This window comes from Suricata suricatta, chromosome 4, assembly GCF_006229205.1.
Source record: "Suricata suricatta isolate VVHF042 chromosome 4, meerkat_22Aug2017_6uvM2_HiC, whole genome shotgun sequence".
In the NCBI taxonomy this organism is placed as follows: domain Eukaryota; kingdom Metazoa; phylum Chordata; class Mammalia; order Carnivora; family Herpestidae; genus Suricata; species Suricata suricatta.
The window spans coordinates 109600704-109625769 of record NC_043703.1 but is presented as its reverse complement, the minus strand read 5'-3'; the positions used below and the strand labels follow the sequence as shown (position 1 = coordinate 109625769).

Below are 25066 nucleotides of genomic sequence, written 5' to 3'. Positions count from 1 at the left end.
GAGCCTGTCTCCTACCTGAAGTGGGGCACCTCGGAAAGTCGCGAGGTTGGCGTTTCATTCATAATATATGACCTCAAGGGAGGAGGGAGGCAGGGACAAAAGCCTCTCATCTCTGCCACTTAAAATCCCAGCCGTGCAGCTGAAAAGGAAGATGAACTGGGAGTGAGCGGCAACGGGGCAAGTATGGCACGATAACGGTACGAGTGAGCGCGTCAGAGGCCCGCCCGCCGGCTATTTATACCACGTAGATTACGCAATCTGGCTCCAGCCATTCATGCCCGGACTGGGACGCCCCGCGCTGGGGGGGAAGGGGTGGCATCATTCCCGGGCTTCGGGTCAGTTTCTAAGTTTGCATCATCCCCTTCATTACGAGAGCTTGGGTTTCCATTCCTGCCTGCCGGTCTTGGGGGAGACAGCTGGGCTACAAACTCACTTGGCACACGCGACCGCTTACTTAAACATAATAAAAGCTCCGGGACGCCGAGGCGCGGCCGAGCTGCGTGCGGGGCTGGGCTCTGGGCAGACCGGAAGGAACTGATAACCCAGTGCTAATGATACCCGCTCCCTCCCCTGTCGGAAGTGTCCTCCAAGCGCGGGTCATTGACAAATACCGTAGGGGCAGGATGGGGGTGAGGTGAGGACAGGCCTGGGCGCAGCTGCGCTCGCTTCGCGGGAAGGGGAGCAAGGACGCCGCGACAGTGGGGGCTTCTGCCGGGCGGGTCGGGCGGTACAAACCTTAGAGCATAGCGGAATCCTCTCCAAATCACCCTCGCCCCGCGCGCGCCCCCCTGGGGGGAATGATTTACCAGATTTCACCCGCAACCCCACCCGGGGGAGATCTACACTCGCGGCCCTACTGGACCCGGTGAGGTGGGAGGACGCTGAGAGGGGGCTAAGGACGCGAAAGAGACAGCGGATCGCCCAGAAAGATAAAATGTCCGTTTCTCCCGGCTCCAGGGCAGAGCGGTAGGGAGCGGAGCTGCTACCGGTTTCCGAATGGAACCAGACCTGCGGGTCTACTGAGCATGCCCGCCCAGTGGCCTCCGAGGGTCGCTCCGATTCCGCGCTCCGGGCTTTGCGGGCGGCCGGCGGAAAGACCCAAGTTGCCGGGGGGGGGGGGGGGGGGCAGTGCTTCCCCGCCCCAACTCCGGCTTAATGGGCGGGTAGGCGGGGGTCCTCCTGGGGGCTCCGCTGGGTGTGCGTGAAGTTGTGAGATGATCGACTCTACTTTTGAAGCTGTACGATCTGAATCGACATCATTGAATGGATCGTGTTCCAAGCTATCTGTCCCGTTTTGCTGGTTGTGAGGGGAGAGACACATATGTGGGTATTTAGTTTTCAGTAATGTCATTAACTTAAAGCCCTAAATCCATGGTATCCTGGTAACAATTCTGCAGACTTGGATAACACCCTGCTGTTCAGATCAATAAACACATCTGAGTTATTCGCCCAATATTGCCATTTATTCTATGGAGCTGCAGGAGTCACAGTAATTGAGGGGGAAGACCAAGGGGTGACCTGCTAGGAACATTTCCATCAAAAACCCCTTTTGGGTGTTGAACAAAGCAGAAGAGAAACTGGAAGGATTTCTTTAGAGGAACATGAAGGACCGTGAGTGAAGCGGAGTGGCATTTGGTAATACAATTGTCTAGAGAGAAGAAAGGGTTGCCATTGATCTATTTGCAGTGTGCTGCTTAACACGGTACCTTCGTTATATAGCCATTTATTCTTCCCAGCAATCCTACATTGTGGGTATTATCCTGTTACTACAGATGCTGAACCCAAAGCTCAAAGAACCTAAGGACCCTGCTGGAATCTGGCATCAGGGCATCCAAGTGGGGACCTGGTGACTCCTAAACTTAAAAACGTTTTGCTTTGCTCCTATGGCTGCCTGGCCTGCCATCTGGGCCAGTCATTCACTATTAGCAAGGAGCTGGATTCATGAGGGGTGATGATACCAATTCACTTGCCTACCTGCAGAAATTAATTCATCTCACCTGCCACCTAGCCATTTGGGCGCTCTGAAACTTAAGGGTGGAGCTGTAGAGATGCCCACTGGGTGGATACTTCTGATGTGGACAAATGTCTGTTCCTAGAAGTTCAGGAATGACTGAGTGGGGTCTCTTTCAGCACCTCCAGGAGAAAAGCAATGACCAAAGGTGAGAACTGCAGAGGTGCCTTAGCCTTATGGGGATTTAGAGAACAATGAGGTCCTTCTTTGTTCAGTGCTTTCTCATAAACTCTCAATGGCCCCAAAACCTGAGAAAGATGAGACTGGCCTTGTTAGCCCTGTTTTATAAGGAAACTAAAGAAATGCTAAAAGTCTCACTCAAGGTTTCAGGGCTGCTAGGAAAAAAACAACCCAGGCATTCCTCCCGTCTAGTTCTCTTTTCAGCACTACACGTCAGCACTCAGCATCAAGGGCGGGTGAACACCAATCCAGGTCCACAAAGATCATGGCTGTGATAAGCATGAACCTAGGGTAAACCACTAGTTTCTCCTTGACTCTGGGTGATACTCTGTCTTTGAAACACTTGTAGCTCTCCAAATGCATTTATATACTCCTTAGGTAAACTACATTTGAGGCATTTATTTAATCTCTTAATTTGTTCCATGGTTGCTATTTACTTAAAATTTCTGCATGTTCTCTTGGCACATTCAGGAGGATGGAAAAGTCTACTGTGCTTGGAGAGCAGGAAGGAGCAGGGGCTGTAACTCTTGCTCTCTAGCAAGACCCCCCCCCAAGGAAATACTGAATAGCTATGTAATTTGTGGGACCCACTGCAATGTAAAAATATTGGGCCCCTCGTTCCAACAGTATTAGGAATTTCAAAATTGTAACAGCAGAGGGGCATCTGGGTGGATCAGTTGGTTACACATCTGACTTCAGCTCAGGTCAGCATCTCCCTGTTTGTGGGCTTAAACCCCACATGGGGCTCTGTGCTGAAAGCTTGGAGCCTGGAGCTTGCTTTGGATTCTGTGTCTCCTCTCTCTGCCCTTCCCCGCTCTCTTTCTCTCTCTATCAAAAGTAAATAAACATTAAGAAAAAAATTTTTAATTAAAACAACAACACAGCAACAGCAGACACTCAAACCATGAGCCCTGTGCAATAGGACAGGTTGCATGCCAAGGAAGCCAGCCCTGTCCACTGCCCAGAAAGTGCTGCTTTGGAAAGCATGAGCCCACCCAGCCCCATGGTTCCAGGCCAACGCAAGAAAAATCAAAATTGGTGGGGGGGGGGGGGCGGAATCCAGAAGCTCTCCATCTTCCCATCTGTGCTAAAGCCCGATGGGCTGGTACCCTGTGGCCCAGTAACTATGGCCTTCGAGGGCGTGGGACAAGGGGAATCCTCTACCAACATTAGAGAGGTTTACGAAATAATTTTTAAAATGTATTTGGGCTTACCTTTTAACCCGAGGAAGTCCATCATTTCTATTGAAATGCAAACGTTTCTGGGCAGTGCTGTGTTGGATTTACTTTTTTTTTTAATGTACAAATAATGATTCCTCAAAAACGCCCGTTCCGCTAGCAAGACAATGATCACAAGATTCACGTGAAATTGGAAGGAAAAAATAAAGAGCCTCTGCCATTCAGAATCCCGGCGAAAGCACCTGTGCCGCCCCCACCCTCCGGCTCCACCGTTGGGGGTACTTGGTCCTCTGAGCCAGAACACCCCTCCGGGCCTCCCCTGATCTCCGCGTCTTCGCTCCCGCCCCCCCTATTTTTAATCCAGGGGTTGAGATGGAGGGAGGGCACAAAACTGGAGCCAGATGTGTGCGAGTCCCCGGCTCCCGCCTCCTCCCTCTTCTCGGGCATCTTAAAACCCGGAGCGTTGGCGAAAAAGGATCGGAGCTAGACAGACGCTGCACAAACAACTCCGCTCCGCTGCTCCTCCGGGAGTGGAAGCCAGGAGGGAGGGGGGAAAGGAAGCCGGGCATGCTCAGTAGGCGGGACAAAGTTTTTTTTTTTTCTCCTTTTTTTTTTTTTTCTTTCGGTCGCAAGTAGGAAGCTTTTTGCACTCCACCACCTCTGGCCGCTGGGAAGACGTCATCGCTTCCGCCCTACTTCCTCCTCCTGTTGGCCGCGGTGAGAATCCAATATGGAGTAAATCGGTGGAGTCTAGAGATGGGGCTCGGACGGGGCGCCCTGCACCGCCTCCCAGGCGCACCTCCCCCGGCTGCCGACCGCTCCCCGGAACCGTGATTGGCCCGGCCCCGGGGGCGACCCCGGACCGAGCCCCCACCCCCGGCCGGCCCTCCTCTCCTCCTCCTCTCAGCAGTCCCCGCCGCTCCTCAGCGCGCTTGTTTTTCTCCTCCTCTCCCCCACCGCCGTCCCCGGCTCAAATCTCTCCCCCTCTTCCCGCAACCGAGCCCCCGGAGCCCCTCCTGCCTCGCCCGCGGCGCTGCGGCGCTCACCCCTCCCTCAGCTTGCCTTTGCACCCCCTTCCCCAAACCTCACCTCGCGTTCCTGTCGCCCAGCTTCCCCTTCTGCCTTCTGCGGCGCCCCCTTCATCTCTTGCCGCTCCCCCTCCCCAACCGAATCAGGCGATCTCCGGAGATGTGAAGAAGGGGGGCGAACGGACAGGAAGATGAAGGGAGCAAAGCTGCCCGCCGCGGGACAGGCGTCTAGGTGAACAGGAAAATGACCGAAGAAACACACCCGGACGAGTAAGTTTGGCCGCGGGGTGGGAAAAGGGTGCCCCGTGGGGGCAGCGTGGGGGCCGGGGCTGAGGACGCAGGCGGGGACGCTGGTTGGGTGAACTTGGCGTGGGGTGCAACGACTCGCTGGCCTGTGGGCTTTGGGTTGCGAGATTTCTCCCCTTGCTGCTGAAGTGAGGAGGGGGCAAAGATTGCTGTGGACCGGCGGGGGTGCGCCTTGGTTCGGCCGGCTGGTGGCCACAGCGGGGGCCAAGGGCGAGCGGGTGACCTCGGGGCGGTCCCCGCTCCCTCTCCGGGGACTCACCAACCCCCCCCCGAAATCTTTGGCTGCCAGAGCCCAAGACCTGACACCCCCACTCTGGCTTCCTGGGGTCGGTGGGTTTTCACTTGGTGACTTTGTGACTCCTGCCCCGCCGCTCGCCCCCTTCCTCCCGGGTCCCTTAGGGAGCCCACTGGGGCCCAGGCTCCGCCATTTCGTTTTCTTGAATCGCTCTCATTTGCATACCACATTTTCATTCATAAAAACACCGCGGAGCGAGGGGAGGACTGGGCGCGGACTGCGCGGGGGTCTGCGTGAGCCGGGATCCCCCGGCGGGTCATCGTGCCGGAGCTGCCCGAGGGGTCCCGCGGCGCCGGTGAGCGTGTGTGCACGCGCTTGTGGGCTCGGGACTGGCGCCCCGCGGGGTTGGGGCAGCTCGGGGGCGGATCCGAGTCGTGTGCGGCGGGGGCGGGCGGGAGCGTGCGGGGCAACGTGCTGCGGGCCAGTGAGTGTGTGTGTCTGTGTCTGTATGTGTGTGTTCATGTGTGTGTTTGTGTGTGTGTGCGCGCGTGCACAGGCATGCGTGCCCGGCCCGCGAGCCCGAGGGGAACAATGCTCGGGGCGCTTTGCTGGAGGGGCTCCGAGGCTGGCCCAAGGTCCTCCTCGGGATGGGTGCCTTTTTTTCCAGCCCCAGGCCAAGGAGAGGCTTCTTTCAGCCTTGCGGTAGTGAAATCGGGTTTGACTTTCTCCCACCCCCGCCCGAGGCATTTCCAATCGCGGGAGAAGCGGAGGCAGAGCTCCTGAGCCCGGCGCCCGAGGTCGTCGGCCTCGGGTCCGAGTGGTGGCTGTTGCCGCTGCTCAGTGGCTGTGCCCGCCACCAGCCACTTCTTTTTTTTTTTTTTTTTTCCTTTTTGTGAATAAGACACTCTCCTTTATTGTCACATGATATCCTTCCCCTCCTCCCCTGCACATTCATAAATCCGGAGACTGCCTCGGCTCCTTTCATTCAGAGCTGCCATTAGCCAAGGTAGCAGTGGAATTGGCTTGGGCGCAAAGAGCCGGTTGGCAGCCGCCGGGATGCGCCCTCGGGGGAAGCCTAGGGAGTGTCTTCCGGGGAGTAGGGGCTTCGGGTAGCTGCACTCCAAGCCCGGGGTCTTCTGCCCCTGCGATCGTTGACAGTGCAGAGAGGGGAAGTGACTCAGGGTTCAGTGACGGGGAGAGCTTTTCTTGCAGCAGGTGACAATGCTGTGCTCTACTCTTAAGAATCTACTTCACTTTTTTTTTTTTTTAATGTCCCTTTATCCTTTGGAGTCTACTGTTGCCAGGCTGGGAGGGAGGGGGTGTTGAGAGGGTTGGTGTTTGGGAAAGGGAATTTCCTTCCTGTGGTCCCCAGAGATCTTTGACTGCAGTAACCCCTGGTCTGCCAGACACCCGCAGCTAGAGAGCATGCAGCCTTGTGTGCATGACGCTGTCCTCCCGCCACCCATGCTGGTCATTCTAGTTCAGATATTTTGCTTGCCTTCATAGACTGTATTCTTGAAACCATAAAATGAAAAAACGTTGTGCTTGTAGGGCTGAAATATGGAGGGGTAGAAATATGCTGCTGGGCCTCTCCCCGCGTTGGGACTTGACTAATGACCAAGTATTTTTCTGGGTCCTGATTTGTCCTTACACACAGAAATAGCAGTAGTAGCAGGTAGGGATGGCTTCCTTGCTGTGTTCTTGGGGATTCTTGTTGGAGATTGGTTCTACTCACCCTGCATTGGGTTCCTTGGCTCCATCTCTTGGGAACCCTGGCCTGGATTCTCCCTTTTCACCGAAGCGTATCAGCTTTGCATCCTACCCCATCTTATATCCAAAGCAAAAGGATTTTGGGTGGCATCACCAGCAAGAAATGGCTATCTCTATTTCCTGTTTCAGGGAAACTTAGCAGGGAACTGGCTGCCCCAACTGCTGTCGGAAGCCCAGTTAAGGCTATGGGTATTTGAGGACAGGTTCCGGTTTCAGTTAGAAAATCAGAAAGCCGTGGCGCCTTAGCCCACTGCAGAAGTGGCCTTCCCAAGATTACTTTTAATGCAGTGACCTTGGCATGAGACCTGAAATGTAAGCTTGTAAGAAAACAGGCTTCATGGGCTGTAAACTGCCATTTGTGGACACTGTCCATTATATTGTTCAAGATCTTATGTAATGACCCAGCTGAAAAATTCCTTTTAAATGCTAGTGCCTAGAAGGCGTCTCTCTGGGTGACACAGCTTTGCTGTGATTGCTTTTTTGTTGTCGTGGGGTTCTGTCCGGAAGCTCCAAGCTAAAATCATTGCTTGATTACAGTAGCCATACTAGCCTAGGTTTTTGCTAGATTTATTTTTCTCCTCCTCTTTATGAATTTTGATCTTTTATTTTCTCTTCAAATGGCTTTATGTTTGAGTTGCCACAGATACCTTTCAGAAGCAGACAAGGTGTGTTACATATAAAGAGAATTGGTGACCTCGAATTAGAGACCTATGGGAGATACATTTATGCTTTAGATAAAATAGAGTTTCTGGATAGTCCATATATATTTAAGGTTTTTATTAAATATTACAGGTATATAAATGTCACATTTAGCATCACAGTACAATGAGTCAGAATCTTGCAACTGGCAAAATGGTGCCTAATTAAAAAAAATAAATGTTTTGTCTTCTAATGCTCTTTTCCTTGTCGATTTAAAACTCATCTAGTAAATATATGGTAGTTCGGGAAAGCTTGTCTGCTCTTTTTGCTGATTGTCCTAAAAAATAGCTTCTTTATAGAAAATACTCTGACCATTCTCTGATCCTACTCCAGCTAAAAATGCATGTTAAGATTTATAGTTCTACAGATTTTTTTTATAATTCCAAAGTAAAAAGCATCAACAAACAATTGAAAGTGATCTTTTGTACATTAGAGTGGAAAATTTCTTAAGTTATATGCATTTTTTTTGTTTCTTTAAAGCATTTGATTATGGCCATGAATGGTGTGGAAATTCTTAGGCAAAATGAAGAACCCTTCTCTAGTGAGCTTAACTCAGGAGACCCGGGGTGCTATTTAGCTGTTTTGTTCCTCTTATAAACTCTTCTCTGAAACACATATCTCACTGAGAATGGACTTGTACTTTTGTCCTTAGTTCTCTTTTTCCTCATATTCAAAGGTCTCCCCGTTAAAATAAGAAATTAAATATTTTTGCTGAACCATTTCAAAGAAATCAGACCTCAGAACACCTTATATCTAGATACTTTAGCTTATTTTCCAAAGGATGATGATGCTCTTCGTGAAACCACAATATAATGTCATCACACTTTACAAAGTTAAGACTCATTCCCTGATGTCTTTAGCATTCAGCCCAATTGACTGAAAAATGTCTTACAACTGTCATTTCAGCCAGGTGCCGAGGAAAGATCCTGAGTTAAATATATTTAATTTATGCTTAAGGCTCAAGGCTCTGCCATTTGCTCACCTTCTGGTCTAAGGCAAGTTACTTATATACCACCTTGGTTTTATCTGAGTGAATAAATGGGAGTAAATATTACCAGTCTCATGGAGTTGTGAAAATTAAATGAGATAGCCCATGTAAATAAAGCTCACCGTTCAGCACCAGGCATAAAACAGGTGTTTGGTATTGGCTTTTCGCAGGGCGCTGAGATAGATTTCTTGTAGGCTCAGCATGTTAATTTTCACACAGCCCATTGAAGGAATTACCCCATTTAACTGATGAGGAAGCTTAAATAAAGTTGCTTACGTAAGATAGCGAGCATTTTTTTTATAGCACTTCACTCATTTATTCTTTTCAACAGTCCCCTGAGGTAGATATGGTATTATTACCCCCCAATTATAGATGGGAAAACTAAGGCCCTACGAAATTGAGTAACTTGTTTAAGGTCATAATAGTAAGTGAAGGAGCTGGGATGTGACTCCTCCTGGCTCAGGAGGGACTGTTTTTAACCACCATGAGGTACTGTCTCAGAAGAGGACAGGGTGGCCAGCCTTAGTCAGTCTGACTTCCAAGCTCACACTGTTTCTGTCAGTCTGTCCCTAATTCTTCGGTATTGGTGACAGTCTGTCATGCTATAATTTTTTTCCACTTCCCTTATCTTCCCTGAAAATGCTATGAGACACATACTGAATTAAAGTGAACTTAGGCTTTCATACAGAGCCTGGGTGGCTCACTCTGTTGAGTGTCTGACTTCTGATTTTGGCTCAGATCATGATCCCAGGATTCTGGGATCGAGCCCTACCTCAGGCTCTGCACTGAATGTGGAACCTGCTTAAGATTCTCTTTTCCCCTCTCTCTCTGCTCCTTTCCCCTCCATTCTTTCTTTCTCTCTCAAATAAAAAAAAAGTAGATTTAAATAAACGTGGGCTTGAAAATTCTATGATACACCTTCAGATAATAATATGAATTCAGGGTTGGTTATTGCTGGATGTTAGCTGTAAAAAACAGTTGTGTAAATTAGATAGCCCTAGAACGACGAACTTTGATCCAGTTCTTTGCATCAGCCTTAAAATAGGGATGTTTCATGGCGCCTGCTTGGTTCAGTCCATTAATCCTCTGACTTGATTTTGGCTCGGGTCATGATCTCAAGGTTTGTGAGATTAAGCCCCAGTTGGCCTCTATACTGACAGCTCTGAGCTTGCTTGGGATTCTCTCTCTCTCGCTCTCCCTCTCTCTCTCTCTCTCATTCTCTCTGTCTCAAAAATAAATAAATAAATACACTTTTTTTTTAAAGGGATGTTTCTACTTCACATGAACAGAATCCTTAAATGTTAAAAACATGGAGTTGACTATGTGGAACTGGAATCTTGGTTCATTCACCAGAAGATCTTGAAAGCAAGTCAACAAAACAAAACTTGGAAAGACCTTAACAAGCCTGTAAGCCAGGACATTATCATTGTATAAAGTTAAGTGCCTACTTTGAGGCCATCCATTTTTCTGCGTGGTGGGCTTGGACTTCTCTTCCCTGGTAGACTTGTATCCACAGGGATTTAGCAAGGGCGTCCTCTTTTCTAGCTGTGGCTGATCCCCTCTGCTTGCCACTTCCTTTTAGCCAAATAAAACATATACAGAGTGAATCAATACAAACGCCAAAACGTTTCTGCCTCAACAGTCTGTTTACTCGTAATCTTTATTCTGAAATTTTCTTTCTTCCTTTCCTTCAACAAATGAAATTCTGTTCATTCCCCCCAGCCAGTTCTGTGGCCATTCCTATTATGAGGTTCTCCTAGACTTTTGTCACCCTGGCTCTTCAAGTCAAAACTGAGGACTTTGTAGAGCATTTTTTCCCACACTGCGTGGCAGTTATTACCAGTTAGTGTTGGGCTTACACGCAGCTACATTCTTACTAGAATATGAGCTTTTTGGATTCAGGATTACCTCTTAACTGCCTAGTTTTCTAGTTGTCAGCTCAGTACTGTTGGGCATGTTGCTTTGTAAATGTCTGTTGAATTTTTTAAAAATGGATTTAATCATTTTAAAATGCTTTGTCCCTACCAACGAATGCAGAATGCAACAATTACAATCATTTGTGTTTGGTTAGCTTGCAGCGTGTATAAGGCCCCTCTGAGCAACGCCATGTTCACAGGTAGCCCTTGGCTCATTTTGTGGAAGTTGGGTGCAGAACTGTCAGGTGGTAGTGATCTGTGATTGATAACTCAAAACCATTTCAATTCCAGTCACTGTCGTACAAGTTGGGAAGTGGAAGACCCCGAGTACAATAAGCCAGGGCTGTGTTTCGGCCCCTGCAGGAGAATCTCGGCAGAAAACACTGTATTAACAATTTGCAGTCGCTGCAGGATTCTGATGGAGTCTTAACACTTAAAGTTGGAGACAGCTGTGCTGATGCACACCAGTATTGGCACAGTCCCTATATTACCGGGCTGAACACAAATTCTAACAGCAGAATCCTCAGAAAGCAAACAAGATGATCGGAGAGGCAGAGCAGCACGTCTTGGTGTGTGTGGTTATTTTGGCTTGTTTTTACATAAATCGGGCGGTTGTTATTTTGAGATGCAGTCCTATTGATAAACTCTTGTAAATATTTCTTTTTAATCAATATTTAAGGCTACCACATTGATGTTTTTTTTTTAAAGGCATTTCCTGGGGCTTTTAGTCCCTGGCATAGAAGGAATATTTACACTCATGCACGCAGTGCCCTGTGGAGCAAAATGTATTTCCTGTGTGCTTGCCCTAAGTGGGCTTGAAAGAATTGTTACCGTCGCTTGACATGTGTTCCCTGTCGTGGGTAGGAAGTCAGGCCAGGATCTTAGGAAAACACTTGATAGTAACTGGCATAGGAGGTCACTAAATTAAGTAACAGCTGTTGCATAACTAATTTCTCAGGTGATCTTTGATAGTGTGTTCCCATGTGGCACGCCACACACAAGGTAGCAAATCTTGCCTATGTTGTTTATGCTATTCTCAAAGGGTAGTTTAATATTTATTTAAAAACAGAATTTCTGCCTTTGCGTTCACTTATAGTGCAGAGGTGAAGAAATGGATCCTGACTTCATCCTAGCATCGAGAGCTGGAGATTAGAACATGGGCAGCTTCTAAAATGTGTGGCTTTGGCTCCTGTGGGTACTGAAATAATCCTTTTTCAAGCCTGGTTGTTTGCATTGTTAAATATATAGTCCCTTTGGTCCATTCCTAAGTGCTTAAACTTAATTAACAAGTTAAGTTTTTTAATTGTCTTTCCTAGTTCATCTGGTAATGACATCTTTGTCTTTTCATTTTCATTACTTACTTCTCTTCTTTCTTTTTCTCCTTGGCATTGCTTTGGCTCTGGCTTCCAGTATTGAGTTTTCAGATAAGCACTACCTACCTTGTATTTGCATCCCACCCTGAGAATGCACAAAGAAGGCTGGCACGTCTGCCCTTCTAAGTGTGGGAATAATAGCTTATTGACCCTTAGGCCCATAACCTTGCAGAGTGTGGAGCACTTAGTAGGCTTTCTGCAAACGTTTATTGATTGGTTAAAGCAGATATTCATTAATTGCAACATAATTTTACCTAATGTCAAAATATAAAGTATTATTCTTACTGTACCTACATCCAAAAAGACTTTGAGGTTGTCTTTTCAAACCTTTCAGGAGGGGTGGAGGAAATACGGGCTTTGGGGTCACATCCTGCTTCTCCCCTCTACTGACTGAAGGGCCCTCGCGAGTGCTTTAAGCCAGGAGCCCTGGGTTAATGTAAATGATGCTCACTCTACTCTCTATTTCATAGGCTGTTAAAAAGTGGAAATGAAATCGTGAAGGTGGAGCGTTTTAGCACAGTGCCTGATAGATTGGGAATTCTGTGGGACTCCCTCACTTCCAGTGTCTCACATCATGTAGCAAGATATCCTTTATTTTAAGAATTTACAAGGTAGAGGGTATCCATTAATAATATTTTACCTTCACATTTTTGAGGCAAGAGACAAGATTCTCACTTTATGACCGTGAGAGCCAAAGAGACCTGCTCAAGGGGGTTTCTAGGAGGAGAATTAGAGTCTGGAAGTCATGTTCTGCTTTTTATTTGGCTCTCTGGTGCTGTGCTGGTAGTTCCTTCTAGACTAGCACTTTGGTTTTGGTGCTATAATATCAGAGGCCCAGCTAACTATTGGCCCCTTTTACTCAGTGATCCTAGCTGGCTATTTCGTCTTGTCATCGCTTGCTTCCTCTTGCACTGTCAGTGCACTTACCTATAGGAGCATCTTTGACTTTTTTGCCATCCTTGTATGTGGTCTAGACATCTAATCACCAATGTCATTCAGGTTGTTTCTAAGAGTCAATAGTCTTAGGATGGGCTGGGGGCAGGTCTGAAGTTTCTTTTGGAGTAAATTAGCTTATGACTTGTTTTGTTTGCTTGCATGACATGTTGGTGTTTATGTTTTATATTTTCAGCAAAGAAATGAAGTGAATGCTAGATCAGAGGTTTAATTTAATCACCAGCATCCCAATAATTTTACTCATTTTTACAGATCTTTTAAAGCTGCGTAAGTGTGAATATCATCTTAATGTAGTAATTAAATCTTTCTCCTTCACTTAATAGGTTAAATCAAACACGTGCTTTTTCTTTGGCTCAAAATTCAAAAGCAGGTCTGCTCTGCCAAAGTAGTATTCATTGGCTTAGTGTTACTTCTGGCCCTGAAGGTGTAATGGTTGCCTTCTTATTAATCTGTGTTTTAAAAGGGTTTCAGTTCTGGAGTCTGCTGTTTTTAAACCAGTTTTAAGGCCCTTACCATCCACTCTTAGATATCTTTTACACCAAGGAGATTCAGGGACACTAGATTACAGGTATCCATTTCGAGTGTGGTAGACTTTGAATCTAAAGAACTTGACTGTAGAAGATACTTGCACTCTAATTGTAAAGCCACGTATAAATTATCTTACTGGATAAAATAACTAGGGCAGCAAGTCTTGAGGAAAGGAAGTGACCGGCTGTTAAGTGCCATTCACATCCTGCACCCAGTGCATCAGATACAGTGTTCCAGACGGTACCAGAGCTGTGACTCAGAGGGAGAGTCTCTGTCCATAGGGAGCTTCTGTTCTAAGGTGCTGGGCACTTTCATATGCCTTAGGGGTGTGAGGACAGCATCATCTTGATGATTGACAACCAGAGTTGTTTACTCTTTCCTCCCTCTGCTTCCCTAGGATTCCTCCTAGAGCTGCAGGCATTGGGATCCCCAAATTTGGGGTGGCAGAACCTCTTCTTCCAGATCATTAAAGGAGCTCCATGCCTTTGCCAGAACCCCCTAACAGGTTCTTCCAGTTATTTTTAGGGCGTGCGTGCGCTTTGTGTACACATAGTTGTGCAACTCACACGTGGATGGAATATGTCTAACAGTCAGGCATCCACAAACTGCAGGCAAGGGAAAGATTCAGTGAGGTTAAGTATCTGGTCTGAGGACACAGAGCAGAATTTATTTTTAATCCAGGTCCTTTGACGTCAGATCCCACATTTGTAGAATATCATTTTATAGAGCGTTAGTTTTCTCGTATAAAAAAATTGTGTGTACAGCTTGATTTATATTACTGTCGAGCCACTGAAATTAGAACTCACGTTGGATCCTGAAAACACCTTAAAACTGTGAGGTGACATTTTTTTCTTGCCTTCCTTTTCAGCTCTGAAGAGAGAAGCAGGGCCCACAGAGGTGGCCTTTTCTGTACTGATAGGGTGGAGGCACCTGGGTGGCTCAGTGGGTTAAGCATCTGATTCTGAATTTTGGCTCAGGTCCTGGTTTCGTGATTTGTGGGTTCAAGCCGCACGCTGTCAGTGCAGAGCCTGCTTAGGATTCTCTGTTTCCCTCTCTCTCTCTCTCTCTCTCTCTCTCTCTCACACACACACACACACACACACACACACACACACAATAAATAAACAAAAAAAGAGGGGGGCAACTCTATAGGCACTTCTTTGGGAAAGACAACTAGCCACCTTTTCCTTGGAAGTCCATTTGAGCAGAATGGATACCAATGCACAGTGTTCTTCTGCACCTATGTTTTAGCCTAGTTATTTTGAAAGGATGACCAAACTTGAACTTGCATTGGGAACCTTGCAAAATGAGGCATCTGATTCAGTAAGGCCTCCGATTCTGTGTTTTTAATAAACTTCCATGTGCTGCTGGTGCTCCTGCTCCGTGGACCACGTTTTATGAGTAGCAAGGCCTGTCTGCTTGTGATGATAGTAAGCTCACAGCTGCCAGGTTTGTGTCTGCAAAGGCGACTTCGCATACTCGGCATTTGGAAATCTGTTGAAGAAGCTCATTGGACAAGTTGGTGCTACTTCAACACGGAGAGAGATTATCAAGCAGCCACTTCCCCATCCCTGGCAGGGATGGCAGCTTCACGATAACAGCTTGATCTTAGATGGGAATGTACTGGAAGAATTTTTTTCTTACGGCTTAAAAAAAGTTCTTGGTGAATGCCAGGAGGCCAAACAGATCCATCACTTAAAAGAAACACAGAGCCCTTAGCTCTTTGTCTGTAATGTCTAGGGTCAGCTGGCATGCGCCACCTTCCAGACAAATCAGCCTTGTATGGGAAGCCCGCCGCTCCAGGGCGCGCTCAGCCCTAGAAGAAATCACAGGAAGTAATTAAACAGAGAAGGTCAGAGAAAGAGGAAGTGGTTGTGTTGTTTCTGATGCGAATAGCATTGTTGTTCCTAGGGATCCAGATGCTGGTGTTTAAGTCTTCTGGAATGTGACTGCTTGGGGATTTGATTGTATTTAAATTGCAGCCCTTTTAGTTTATTCTTTTAGGCCACAATCTCGTTAGGAAATGAATGGCTTTTAGGTCTTATCAGGAATACCCACGTGCCTAGGCAGAAGTTTTAAGCAGGGAGTTGCTTATAGCTTGGCAAATTGCACCTAAATGAAATGAATGTCAAGACTATTAGAGGTTAATTTTAGGTGTCTGGAGTTCTCCTTAATTCTCCTGATTAAACACTTTAACATAATAGTTTCCTTAATTGGAATAATGATGGAATATTAGCATGCATATTAAACCATTTACCCAAATTTGAATAGGGTTAAAATGCAAATTATCCATCACCTGTCAGTGCTTACTCTTTAGAGATGATTCCTGGTGAGAGGTGGGGAAAAGACTGGAATGTGAATCCACTTGAGGCTGCATTGCTAGGAAAGGCCAGAACAGGCCAGAAGATAGAAGTGAGAGATCCTTCGTTCCCCCGAAACAGAAGTACTAGAAACCCCACTCTGAGGATAGTAATGACTGCAACACGGAGGCAGTGGAAAATCCAAGGGAGGCTGACTGTGTATCTGCTCCTTGTATCTTCATTGGCCTGTCAGATTCTTCTTTGACAGGAAGGTCTTAGGGGACTAAAGGTCTTCCCCTTCCTCCAGCGATTAGACACCCCGTATGAAGTCTTTTTTTTTTTTAATTTTTTTAAATGTTTTTAAATTTATTTTTGATAGAGAGAGCATGAGAGGGGGGAGGGACAGAGAGAGAAGGAGACACAGAACCACAAGCAGGCTCCAGGCTCTGAGCTAGCTGTCAGCACAGAGCTTGACGCGGGGCTCGAACCCAGGAACGTGAGATCTGACCTGAGCCGAAGTCCGAGGCTTAACTGACTGAGCCACCCAGGCGCCCCAAGTTTTGATCTGGCGCCCCCACCCAACAGTTCCCAAACAAGTGGCTGAGAACCCGTATGTACTTCAAGTGTCTGATCCAAATACATAACGTCACCCATTTTTATCTATTACTCTCTTTCAATGTACGAAGCTGCATTTATAGAATAACAAAACACCACCTCATTAAAATACAACACAATTCTCAGTAGATGTTTGTCGTATCTTTTTCTCATCTCACAGTTATTAACAAATAAAACTGTAATCCCTGGGGAGGGGAGCTCGTCCTTGAATTTTCTCCCTTTGGGTTTTTATACTTAGAAAATTGGAAATCCTCGTGGCCCTCATTCTGATGTAAGAATGTAAGTGTGGTCATTCTGTAGAGGACATGTATGTGAGAGGGTTTGTTCCGACTCCAGGGTGTATTGGTTGGAAGGTCTGAGGAAAGTGGGGGCCAAGTTTAGTTGGATGAGGACACACTGAAAAGCAGTCAGGATATCTCCCCTGGAGACTTGGCGTCATGTTGGGTCTTCTGATTAAAGGAGGAGGCGCTGGGGGCATGAGTCTATTTTCTCCTCCGGTTCGTGTCCCTTTTTGTTCCCACAGTCAGCATCACCCAGCCTGTGCTGCGCAGCTCTCAGATGGATACTGAGCAGCAAAGAGGACGGGTGCCGCATTTCCGCGTGTAGAAAGCTCTGGGAGTCAGGAAACTTAGGTTCCCATTCCTTCTCTGCCACTAACCTGCCATGCGACCTGAGAGGTCGATCTTGTCTGGACCCTGCTTTCTCATCTCTGAAATAAAGGGGTTGTACAACGTGACAATATTGAAGCACTCTTCTAGTTCCAGATGCTATAGGGAGAGTTAATGTTAAGAAAACGTATTCGTATTCATTTATAAGCACAATATTCTTCTTCTTTTGTTGAGGCAGAGCTGATGCAGTGTCACATTAGTTTCAGGTATACAGCAGAGTGACTCCACAACTCTGTCTATACCTTGCGCTGTGCTCACCACACCATCCGTCACCATACAAGGCCATTACACTGCCCTACCACAGGCCGCATTCCCTGTGCGGTCATCCCCGGGAAGCCTGGACCGCCCCTCCTCGACAACCATTTGCCCCTCCCCCCCAGTAACCACCACTTTGTTCCCTGTATTTATGGGTCTGTTTCTGCTTTGTTTATTTTGTTTTTTAGATTCTACATACGAGTGAAATCATTTGGTATTTGTCTTTCTCTGATACATTTCACTTAGCATAATACCCTTCGGTCTAACCATGTTGTTGCAAATGGCCACATCTCCTTCCTGTTTATGGCTGAGGAACCTTTCATGGTGGGTGCCTGTGCATGCGCCACATCTTTATCCATTCATCTCTTGATGGACAATTGCTTCCCTATCTTAGCAATTTTAATAATACCACACTGAATGTAGGGGTGTGTATATCTTTTTGAATTAGAGTTTTTTGTTTTCTTTGGGTAAATACGCAGTAGTGGAATTACTAGATTGTATGGTATTTCTATTTCTAATTTTTAAGGTACCCCTAAACCGTTTTCCATAATGGTTGCACCAATTTACATTCCTACTAACAGTGCACAAGTGTTCCTTTTTTTCCACATCCTTGCCAACCCTTGTTTTTTCTTGCCTTTTTGATACTAGCTATACTGACAGGTGTAAGGTCATGTCTTATTGTGATTTTTGACTTGTCTGATGACTAGTGATGTTGAGCATCTTCATGTGTTTGTTGGCATAAATATTCTTTTTTAAAACAGAAAAATACAAAGCAGAATGTAAGTACTTTAGTCTGCACCAGTTAGGGAAGAGTTCACTTTTAACAGGAAGGGACTTGAATTTTACAGGACTCAGGGAAGGATGGTGGTGGTATTTGTGGGGAGGCACAGGTCAAGCCTTATAGGGAGGAAGCATCTCTTGTCCAAAAGTTTCTTCCACCGGCAGGAAACCCCTCCTCTAGGTGTCTGCTGGGGAAGCTCAGAGAAGCAGCTGGTTGAGTTCGCTGAGGCTTCTTGGGAGGCCACTGAGTGCGGTGCTAACAAAGTGGGTATTTGGACATTTGTTCTTTAGGTAGGACAAAGCTGTTTACGGTTGAAGCACAGAGATGATGAAGTGATAGGTTGGTAAATTCAGATTAGTCAAACTAGTTAGAGGCTGCAGACTAGGCTGGAGTCAAAGAGGCTGCTAACACTTGTTGCTCTTGCTCTACCTGGGCAGGACTTTTCTCTCTGGTCTTAATTAAATGCAGAGGCATTGCTGTAAAAAGCTTTGTTCCAAGGACAGTGTCATTGTGTTTATTGGAAGAAGGTCAAGTGGGCTGTGAAATTCAGAACACAATTAACCAATTTACTTTGTAGATCAAGCTTACAATTTGGGAATAACTCAAGTGAGTTTTGTTTTTGTTTGTAGTATTGTTACTGATCTGTTGAAATGGCCCTTGTGAAAGTGGAGGATACATTGCCCTTCCTCGACAGAGTAACTTGGTTGCAATTAGACCATAAAATTACGGAACTGGAGAGGATCTTAGGAAAATATCATCTAAGCTTTCTTCTTTTACACATGAATTGCAGTCTGGAGAGGTCATGCGTATACTGGGGTCACACAGCTCGTTGGTGGTTTGGGATGTGTCCGTGAGCAGATGTCATCTGGCCTTGGTTTCAGTCCTGTTTTGGGTGCTCTGTCAAATATTCATGACAGTTGCTGCCCTCAAGTTGTGGAACTCTTGGGAGGCAGGAGAAAGGTGGTAGAAACAATCAGCTCAGGAAAACATAGCCCAGGTAGATGGTGAGCCATCAAGACTGAACAGGTTGGTAGCCTTGGCCCCCTCTTGTGCAACAGGGTGCAGTAGAAAAGCTTGCCAAGTGCTGTCCCTGTGGGGCTCCCCTGCAGGTAGCAGGCAGGGGGCCTGAGGTCTGCCTTCTACATGTTTGTTGTGTTTCAGGGACAAAAGGGGAGGGAGTAGAGACAGAAGAGGGCCTCTTTTAGCTCACCATTCTGCAAGAGAGGAGATGAGCCCCTAGACGAAAAGTTGAAATACATGTGATGTTCAAAGGTTTTTGCACCTGGGCACCGGCAAAAAAGTTTATGAAACATTACCTCTGCTTGTTCTTCCTCCCCAGCGCCAGTGCCTTCTGTTCTCCCCATGTGTTTGCTTTTGATGTTAACTGCCAAGGCAGTGTGGTCATAGACAGCAGGAAGTAATATTTGATATGCAGGTCTCGTGGGGTGGGGGTAGGTAGATGCCAGGATGGGAGGGGGGGCGGTTTGGGCACATTCGTGTGAGAACATGGCACGCTTCTGAGCCAGCAGGTGTTGTCACAGCGAAGAAAGGAAGGGAAGAGCTGGTCATATAGTAGCATGTTTTATGGTAGCTTTTTACTGTAAGTTTTTCTAAGGTCACTGCCCCATAGGCTGAACCTAGATAAAGTTGGGATTATCCTTTGTACCAAAGACAGCTAGTGTTGTAGCCAAGGGCATTCAGAAACCTAAACTTGGGGAAGAATGAAAACAATCTCTACACAAAGACACAATCTCTAAGAACCAAAGGTCCAGCAGACAGGCTGGAAGGACCACCCTACTTTGCCATGGTGAGACCTGATCCAGTCCCCATTCTGGCTTTGAAATTATAGTTTTCAGTCAAGACTCCCCCTGGGATAACAAGATTCACACTGCTTGTGTAGGATAGGAAACCTGCATTTTTAAAAATTTCTTTCTCATGGGCTTCTGTCCACCCCTCCCGTTTGTTTCTTCTTGTTCATCCCCTCCAGCTGGGCTTTCTTCTCACTCATAAAGGGCCCCTTGTAAGCCTAAAGATTTCAGTGTGGAGTTTTCAGACTCCTACTTCTAGTGCTTCTGGATCATCCAAATGATACAGATCTTTTGGTTGTCAGTGATGGAGTCCCCCTTCACATTGCTCTTGTTCCACAACAAAGAACACAGCGGAGACCTGGAGAATTAGACAGCTGTGGTCCACCCACCCCTGGCATGCACCCTGAAAGAGACCCTCCCTCCCCCACCCCCGCAACTGTCCTGATTATCAGTATCACGAGAGACCCCAAGGTGGAGCATGTCTGGGGTTGGTGTGGGATGCTGTTGAGGAGGCAGTGCCTTCCTACTTTCCAGTCCTACCTTTCTCATCCCCAGATGAATTGAATTAGAACTTCACCTCCGCCCTGCGTGTCATTGTTAAATCTAGGAGAACCTAGTATGTTTTAGATTACAGGATTCGGAAGAGGGGAACGCCCAACCAAACCTCTAGAGGGTTTCAACCAACCAATATGGTACTGACTGGGGAGAACTTCCTCCTTTTAAAGATTCTGGGTGACAGATGTTAACTAGACTTATTGTGGTGATCATTTCACAGTTTACATAAATATCGAATCATGTTGTACACCTGAAGCTAACATAATGTTACATGTCAATTATATTTCAGAAAAAAAGACACCCCCCCCCACCCCCACCCAGGCTGTCACTACCGTTCATTTATCCTGAGTCATGGACCGTTTTGGAAGGTATTCAGAAGGCAACACATATGCATCCATATCAGCAAATGGGAATGTTCTGAGGAATGTTCCTCCCTCTTTTTCTGCCCTTTCCTCTTGGTTCCATCTCCTTTAAGTTGGATAACAAATAATTGCTAAGGGAAGAAGATACCAAATTGATGTTACATGTGAAGTGAGATCATAAGAGACAAGAAATAAATTCTAATTGTTGATCCAAGAGCTCTTTTATTTAACAAAAAAATTCTAAAGCATATGAAAAAATCACCTACAGCTGTCCAGTATTATGACTGTTTTTTATTATTTTTAAAAAAGGTTTTGCTAAACCTTTGAAAGACCTATTAAGTTGGTGATGTAACACAGATGCCTTTAGGATACAAATTGATCTATTTTAATAGTTAAAATAGTAAATGTAGGTCTGGTTTTGTTTTTCCTCTGGTGGAGTGGAACCACTTATTTTGCAGGGAACAAGAATAGTTCTTGGATTTGATTTTTTAACAAGTCTTTGTTAACGTGGAACTGGTATTTGCTGAAACTTAAAGGAAAACAGAATTATAGAATCATATGCTTTTACCTAGAAATGAAAATACATTGACTTAAAACAGATGTCTATAACAAAAACTGATGCCATATTTTAAGATTATAGCTTGTCACCCAGAAGTGAGAAAATGCGAAGGGCAGACTTAAAAATGGGACATAGTCTTGCACAACAACGTAAATGTGCTTAATGCCACTGAACCATATACTTAAAAATGGCTAAAATGGTAACTACTTTGTTATGCATATTTTGTCACAATTTTTTAAAAACCAAACCAAAAAATGGGACCAAAGTCAGCTAATGACTTACTAAGAGCTCAAAGACTTCTTTCCAGAAAAATGGCAGTTGAGCACAATTTTCTGGGCCTGTGCATCTCAGACTCTGAATCTATTTTGAATCCGCATTCATAGATTTCTAGAGTCCTGTTGATCCCTTAGTCCTCTACCCTCTCCTCTTCGGCTCCTCCCCTCAAAAAAGCTCGCTTTACAGAAGTCTGAGGCAGATGAAGGTGAAATTATTCCAGTGGCACTCAGTCATCTATCTCGTAAAGGTTCCTGCAGTTGACTGAGTATGTGGATTTCTTTCTACGCTAATGTGTGTTGACAAGGGGTTGGAACCTCCGAGAAAGGGCTGAAGGTTCGAAGAGCTTTGCTGCGGAGCCAACAGCACAGCGGTCTCGATTGGGAGTGGTGTGGAGATGAGCCCTTCCCAGCCAGGGAGACCAGGGCTGAGGCTCAGCTCATTCAGTAGTGACCAACCGGTGTGGCCTCCAGCAAGCACTTCACGTCCAGTGAGCCTCAGTATTTCTCAAGTAGAGCAAGAATGCAGATTTGTAGGTTGTGACAGTCATGTAGGCTGCTAATGCAAAAAAGTGTGCTAACACACATGTAAAAAGCAAGTTGGCCTTTCCTCTTTTTCCTTCTTTGGAGACAAGCGGAGCGCTAAATTGGCAGGTGAAATTAATAATCACTTAATTCAAACAAATGTGTGAGAACAAATTTGTGCTGTAGCGCATGAGAAAACAATCTGCTCCTTGAAAATGTTAGGCCCTTTATTGGTGTTTTTAAGACTTGATGTTTCTCTCTTTAAGTAGTTTTACTAGTAGAAATTTGCCTTTCTGAGGTGGCACACCCCTGGAGTGGGAATACTGGCAACTTGTGTATAGCTTCTGTGAATTTTTCAATAAATCACACACTAACTCTTACCAACAAGTACTCATTCTTGATTGTTGCAAATTTATACTCATTCATAAACTGTTTATGGATGTGACACTTGCTGGCCTTGGGAATACTTAAGTCCCCACAGTATCACATTTGATACTTAATTTGGTAATCTCTGTGTCCACTAGGAAAAAGCAAATCTTGCAGTGAGCTGCTGTGATAAGCTTCTGAGGATAAGGTTATTTGTGGACGAGGGCACAGTTGCCCATAGGAAAGCACCTCACGCTCCTTCCCCTCCCAGGATTGAAACACAGGATCCGAAGATCTTACCTATTCAGGGGGTGGAGAAGTATGCCCTGTTCTACTGTGCTGGGTGGCCCTCAGTTTTTGCTTGGACACTTCCGTGATAAGGAGCTCACGTGCCCAGTGGCTTGGGCACACAGCTCTCATTGTCCGCAAGCTCCGCTGCGGCACCCCTGTCCTCCACAGCAGCAACAACCAGTTCTCTTGCTGACACGTGAAGTCAGTGCTTGCTCTCTTCTGCTGGCCAAGCATCATCCCCGGCTCCTTATCAGGGTTCACGTTCAACCATCTCTCTCATAAAATGGGGGCAGGCCCAGAATTGGAGGTGCTTTTTCAGATGCAACAGACTCAGACATGGTGACAGTTGCCTCTCTTCATGCATTGACTAGAGGTCCACATAAAGGCATCAGGCTGTTGGCATCGAAAAAGCGTGCTCCTTCATGCCTAGCCTGCACCCTTGATTTTTCTTTTAATGGATCTGTTGGTTACCCTCAGCTGCGATGGGCTTGAGGGGAGTGGACCTCCCTCCCTGGAACAGGGCCAAAAGGGCGCCCTCCTTGTGCCAGCCTGAGCATGCAGGCGTCCTGCTGGCTCTTGGTGTGCTGGGCACAGGTGGGGAGGGAACTCGCTCCTCTCCCGAAGGAACTCTCCACTTCTAGGTGCAGTACTCTCGTCTTTTTTATTCCCTGGATGGGATTCTTCGGTAGGGGTGCAGGAGGACAGGCAAGAAGGCGAAGGAGGTGCTAATAGCATTGAAATTGTTTCTCAAAGCTGGTCCTGGGCCACCCACTCAGAGTCAGCAGTCAGCAGGGCTGGTTAAAAACACACCCGTCTGCAGCCCACATAGATATCCTAGGCCACCCTCTCTGGGGTGCGGCCCAGGAAATCTGCATTTTTGAAAAGCTCGCCCAGGTGATGCCTCTGATGGCAAGCCAGGAGATCCACTTCCTAAAATTGTAATTACATCCTTGATGTTCATTTTCATAAACGTCCGACTACTGAGCACTCAGGAATCTTTAAGACCACCTTTGAGCCTTAGTCAAGCCACTCAGTGCTTTTAATAGTTCCTGAGTATGTGTTTACACAATCTGCATTTTATGAAGTCCATAAAGGCATATTTACCCAACAAGTCACCAGCGCTCCAAAGGTCAGCTTTCCTCGACTTGTATGAAAGGCTCTTAACTCCAAGTCAATTAACACCAAGGTAGACGCCAATTAAGGCAAGGAAGTGAGGTGTTCAGGCCAACATTCCGTCCGCAACTTTGTCCCTTGTAGCTTAGTTTTACAAGTCCCTCATGCCAGTTACTTCACTTAACCTGTACCTGTGTGGCCCATTACTGCATACAGGTAAACGTGCCATTTGTCATGTCGTCCTGAGGGAGTGCTGCTTAAAAGCATGTCATTTAAGTAACTATGAAATGATGCCACATTAGCACTTCTGCTGCCGGCCAAATCGCCCTCCCTGTTGCAAGCAGCGGGACCATCGGGGGTGCCAGGGGGAGAAGGGCAGGGCCACCCGGTCTCCTTCGGTGCTGCTTTCAGAGCCCGCTGTTGAAGGAGTCTCGCCTAGGTCCAGAGTCAGGATTTCCTCATTTACAGAGAGCAAGTCCTCAAAAGAATTGCAGGAAGATTAATTGAGATAACATGGATCACATGCTTATCACTGTGCCTGGTACCTAGAAAACAGTCAGTTTAAGAATGGGTATCTCCATATCGGGTAAAGGGCTAGTATCCAACATCTGCAAGTAACTCCCCAAACTCCACACCCGAAAAACGAATAATCCAGTGAAGAAATGAGCAGAAGTCATAAACAGACACTTCTCCAAAGAGGACATCCAGATGGCCAACAGACACATGAAACTATGCTCAGCGTCACTCATCATCAGGGAAATACAAATCAGAACCACACTGAGATACCACCTCATGCCAGTCAGTATGGCTAAAATGAACTATCAAGAGACTATAGATGCTGGCAAAGGTGTGGAGAAACGGGCACCCTCTTACACTGTTGGTGGCAATGTAAACTGGTGCAGCCGCTCTGGAAAACAGTGTGGAGGTTCCTCAAAAAACTATCGATAGAACTTCCTTATGACCCAGCAATAGCATTGCTGGGGATTTACCCAAGAGAGACAGAAAATGCTGATGCATAGGAGCACATGTACCCCAATGTTCATAGCAGCAATGTCAACAATAGCCAAATCATGGAAGGAGCCTAAGTGTCCATCAACTGATGAATGATCAAGAAGATGTGGTTTATCTATACAATGGAATACTATATGGCAATGAGAAAGAATGAAATCTGGCCATTTGTAGCAACATGGATGGACCTCGAGGGTGTCATGCTGAGCGAAATAAGTCAGGCAGAGAAGGACAGATACCATATGTTTTCTCTCATAGGTCTAACAGAACAGGAGAAACCTAACAGAGGACCATGGGGAGGGGGAGGGGGGAAAAGAGTTAGGGAGAGGGAGGGAGGCAAATCATGAGAGACTCCTGAGTACTGAAAATGAACTGAGGGCTGAAGCGGGTGGGGGAAAGGGGAAGAGGGGTGATGGGCATGG

At 46.5% G+C, this 25066-nt stretch overlaps 1 protein-coding gene and 1 long non-coding RNA gene across 2 annotated transcripts in view; one reads left to right on the top strand and one right to left on the bottom strand.

Moving 5' to 3' along the window:
• Nucleotides 1-1217: 1217 nt before the first annotated feature.
• Nucleotides 1218-4791, bottom strand: LOC115289892. Its single transcript, XR_003907856.1, has 3 exons — nucleotides 4459-4791; nucleotides 3406-4074; nucleotides 1218-1297 (listed from the first exon to the last, which is right to left on the bottom strand). It is a non-coding gene; the product is annotated as an uncharacterized LOC115289892 (long non-coding RNA).
• SPRED2 (sprouty related EVH1 domain containing 2) overlaps nucleotides 3924-25066 on the top strand; it is a 110917-nt gene continuing 89774 nt past the window's right edge. Inside the window, exon 1 of the mRNA XM_029937488.1 lies at nucleotides 3924-4667. Within this exon, the coding sequence (XP_029793348.1) occupies nucleotides 4642-4667 (26 nt within the window). The 5' untranslated portion in view covers nucleotides 3924-4641. The remainder of the gene's footprint in view (nucleotides 4668-25066) is intronic.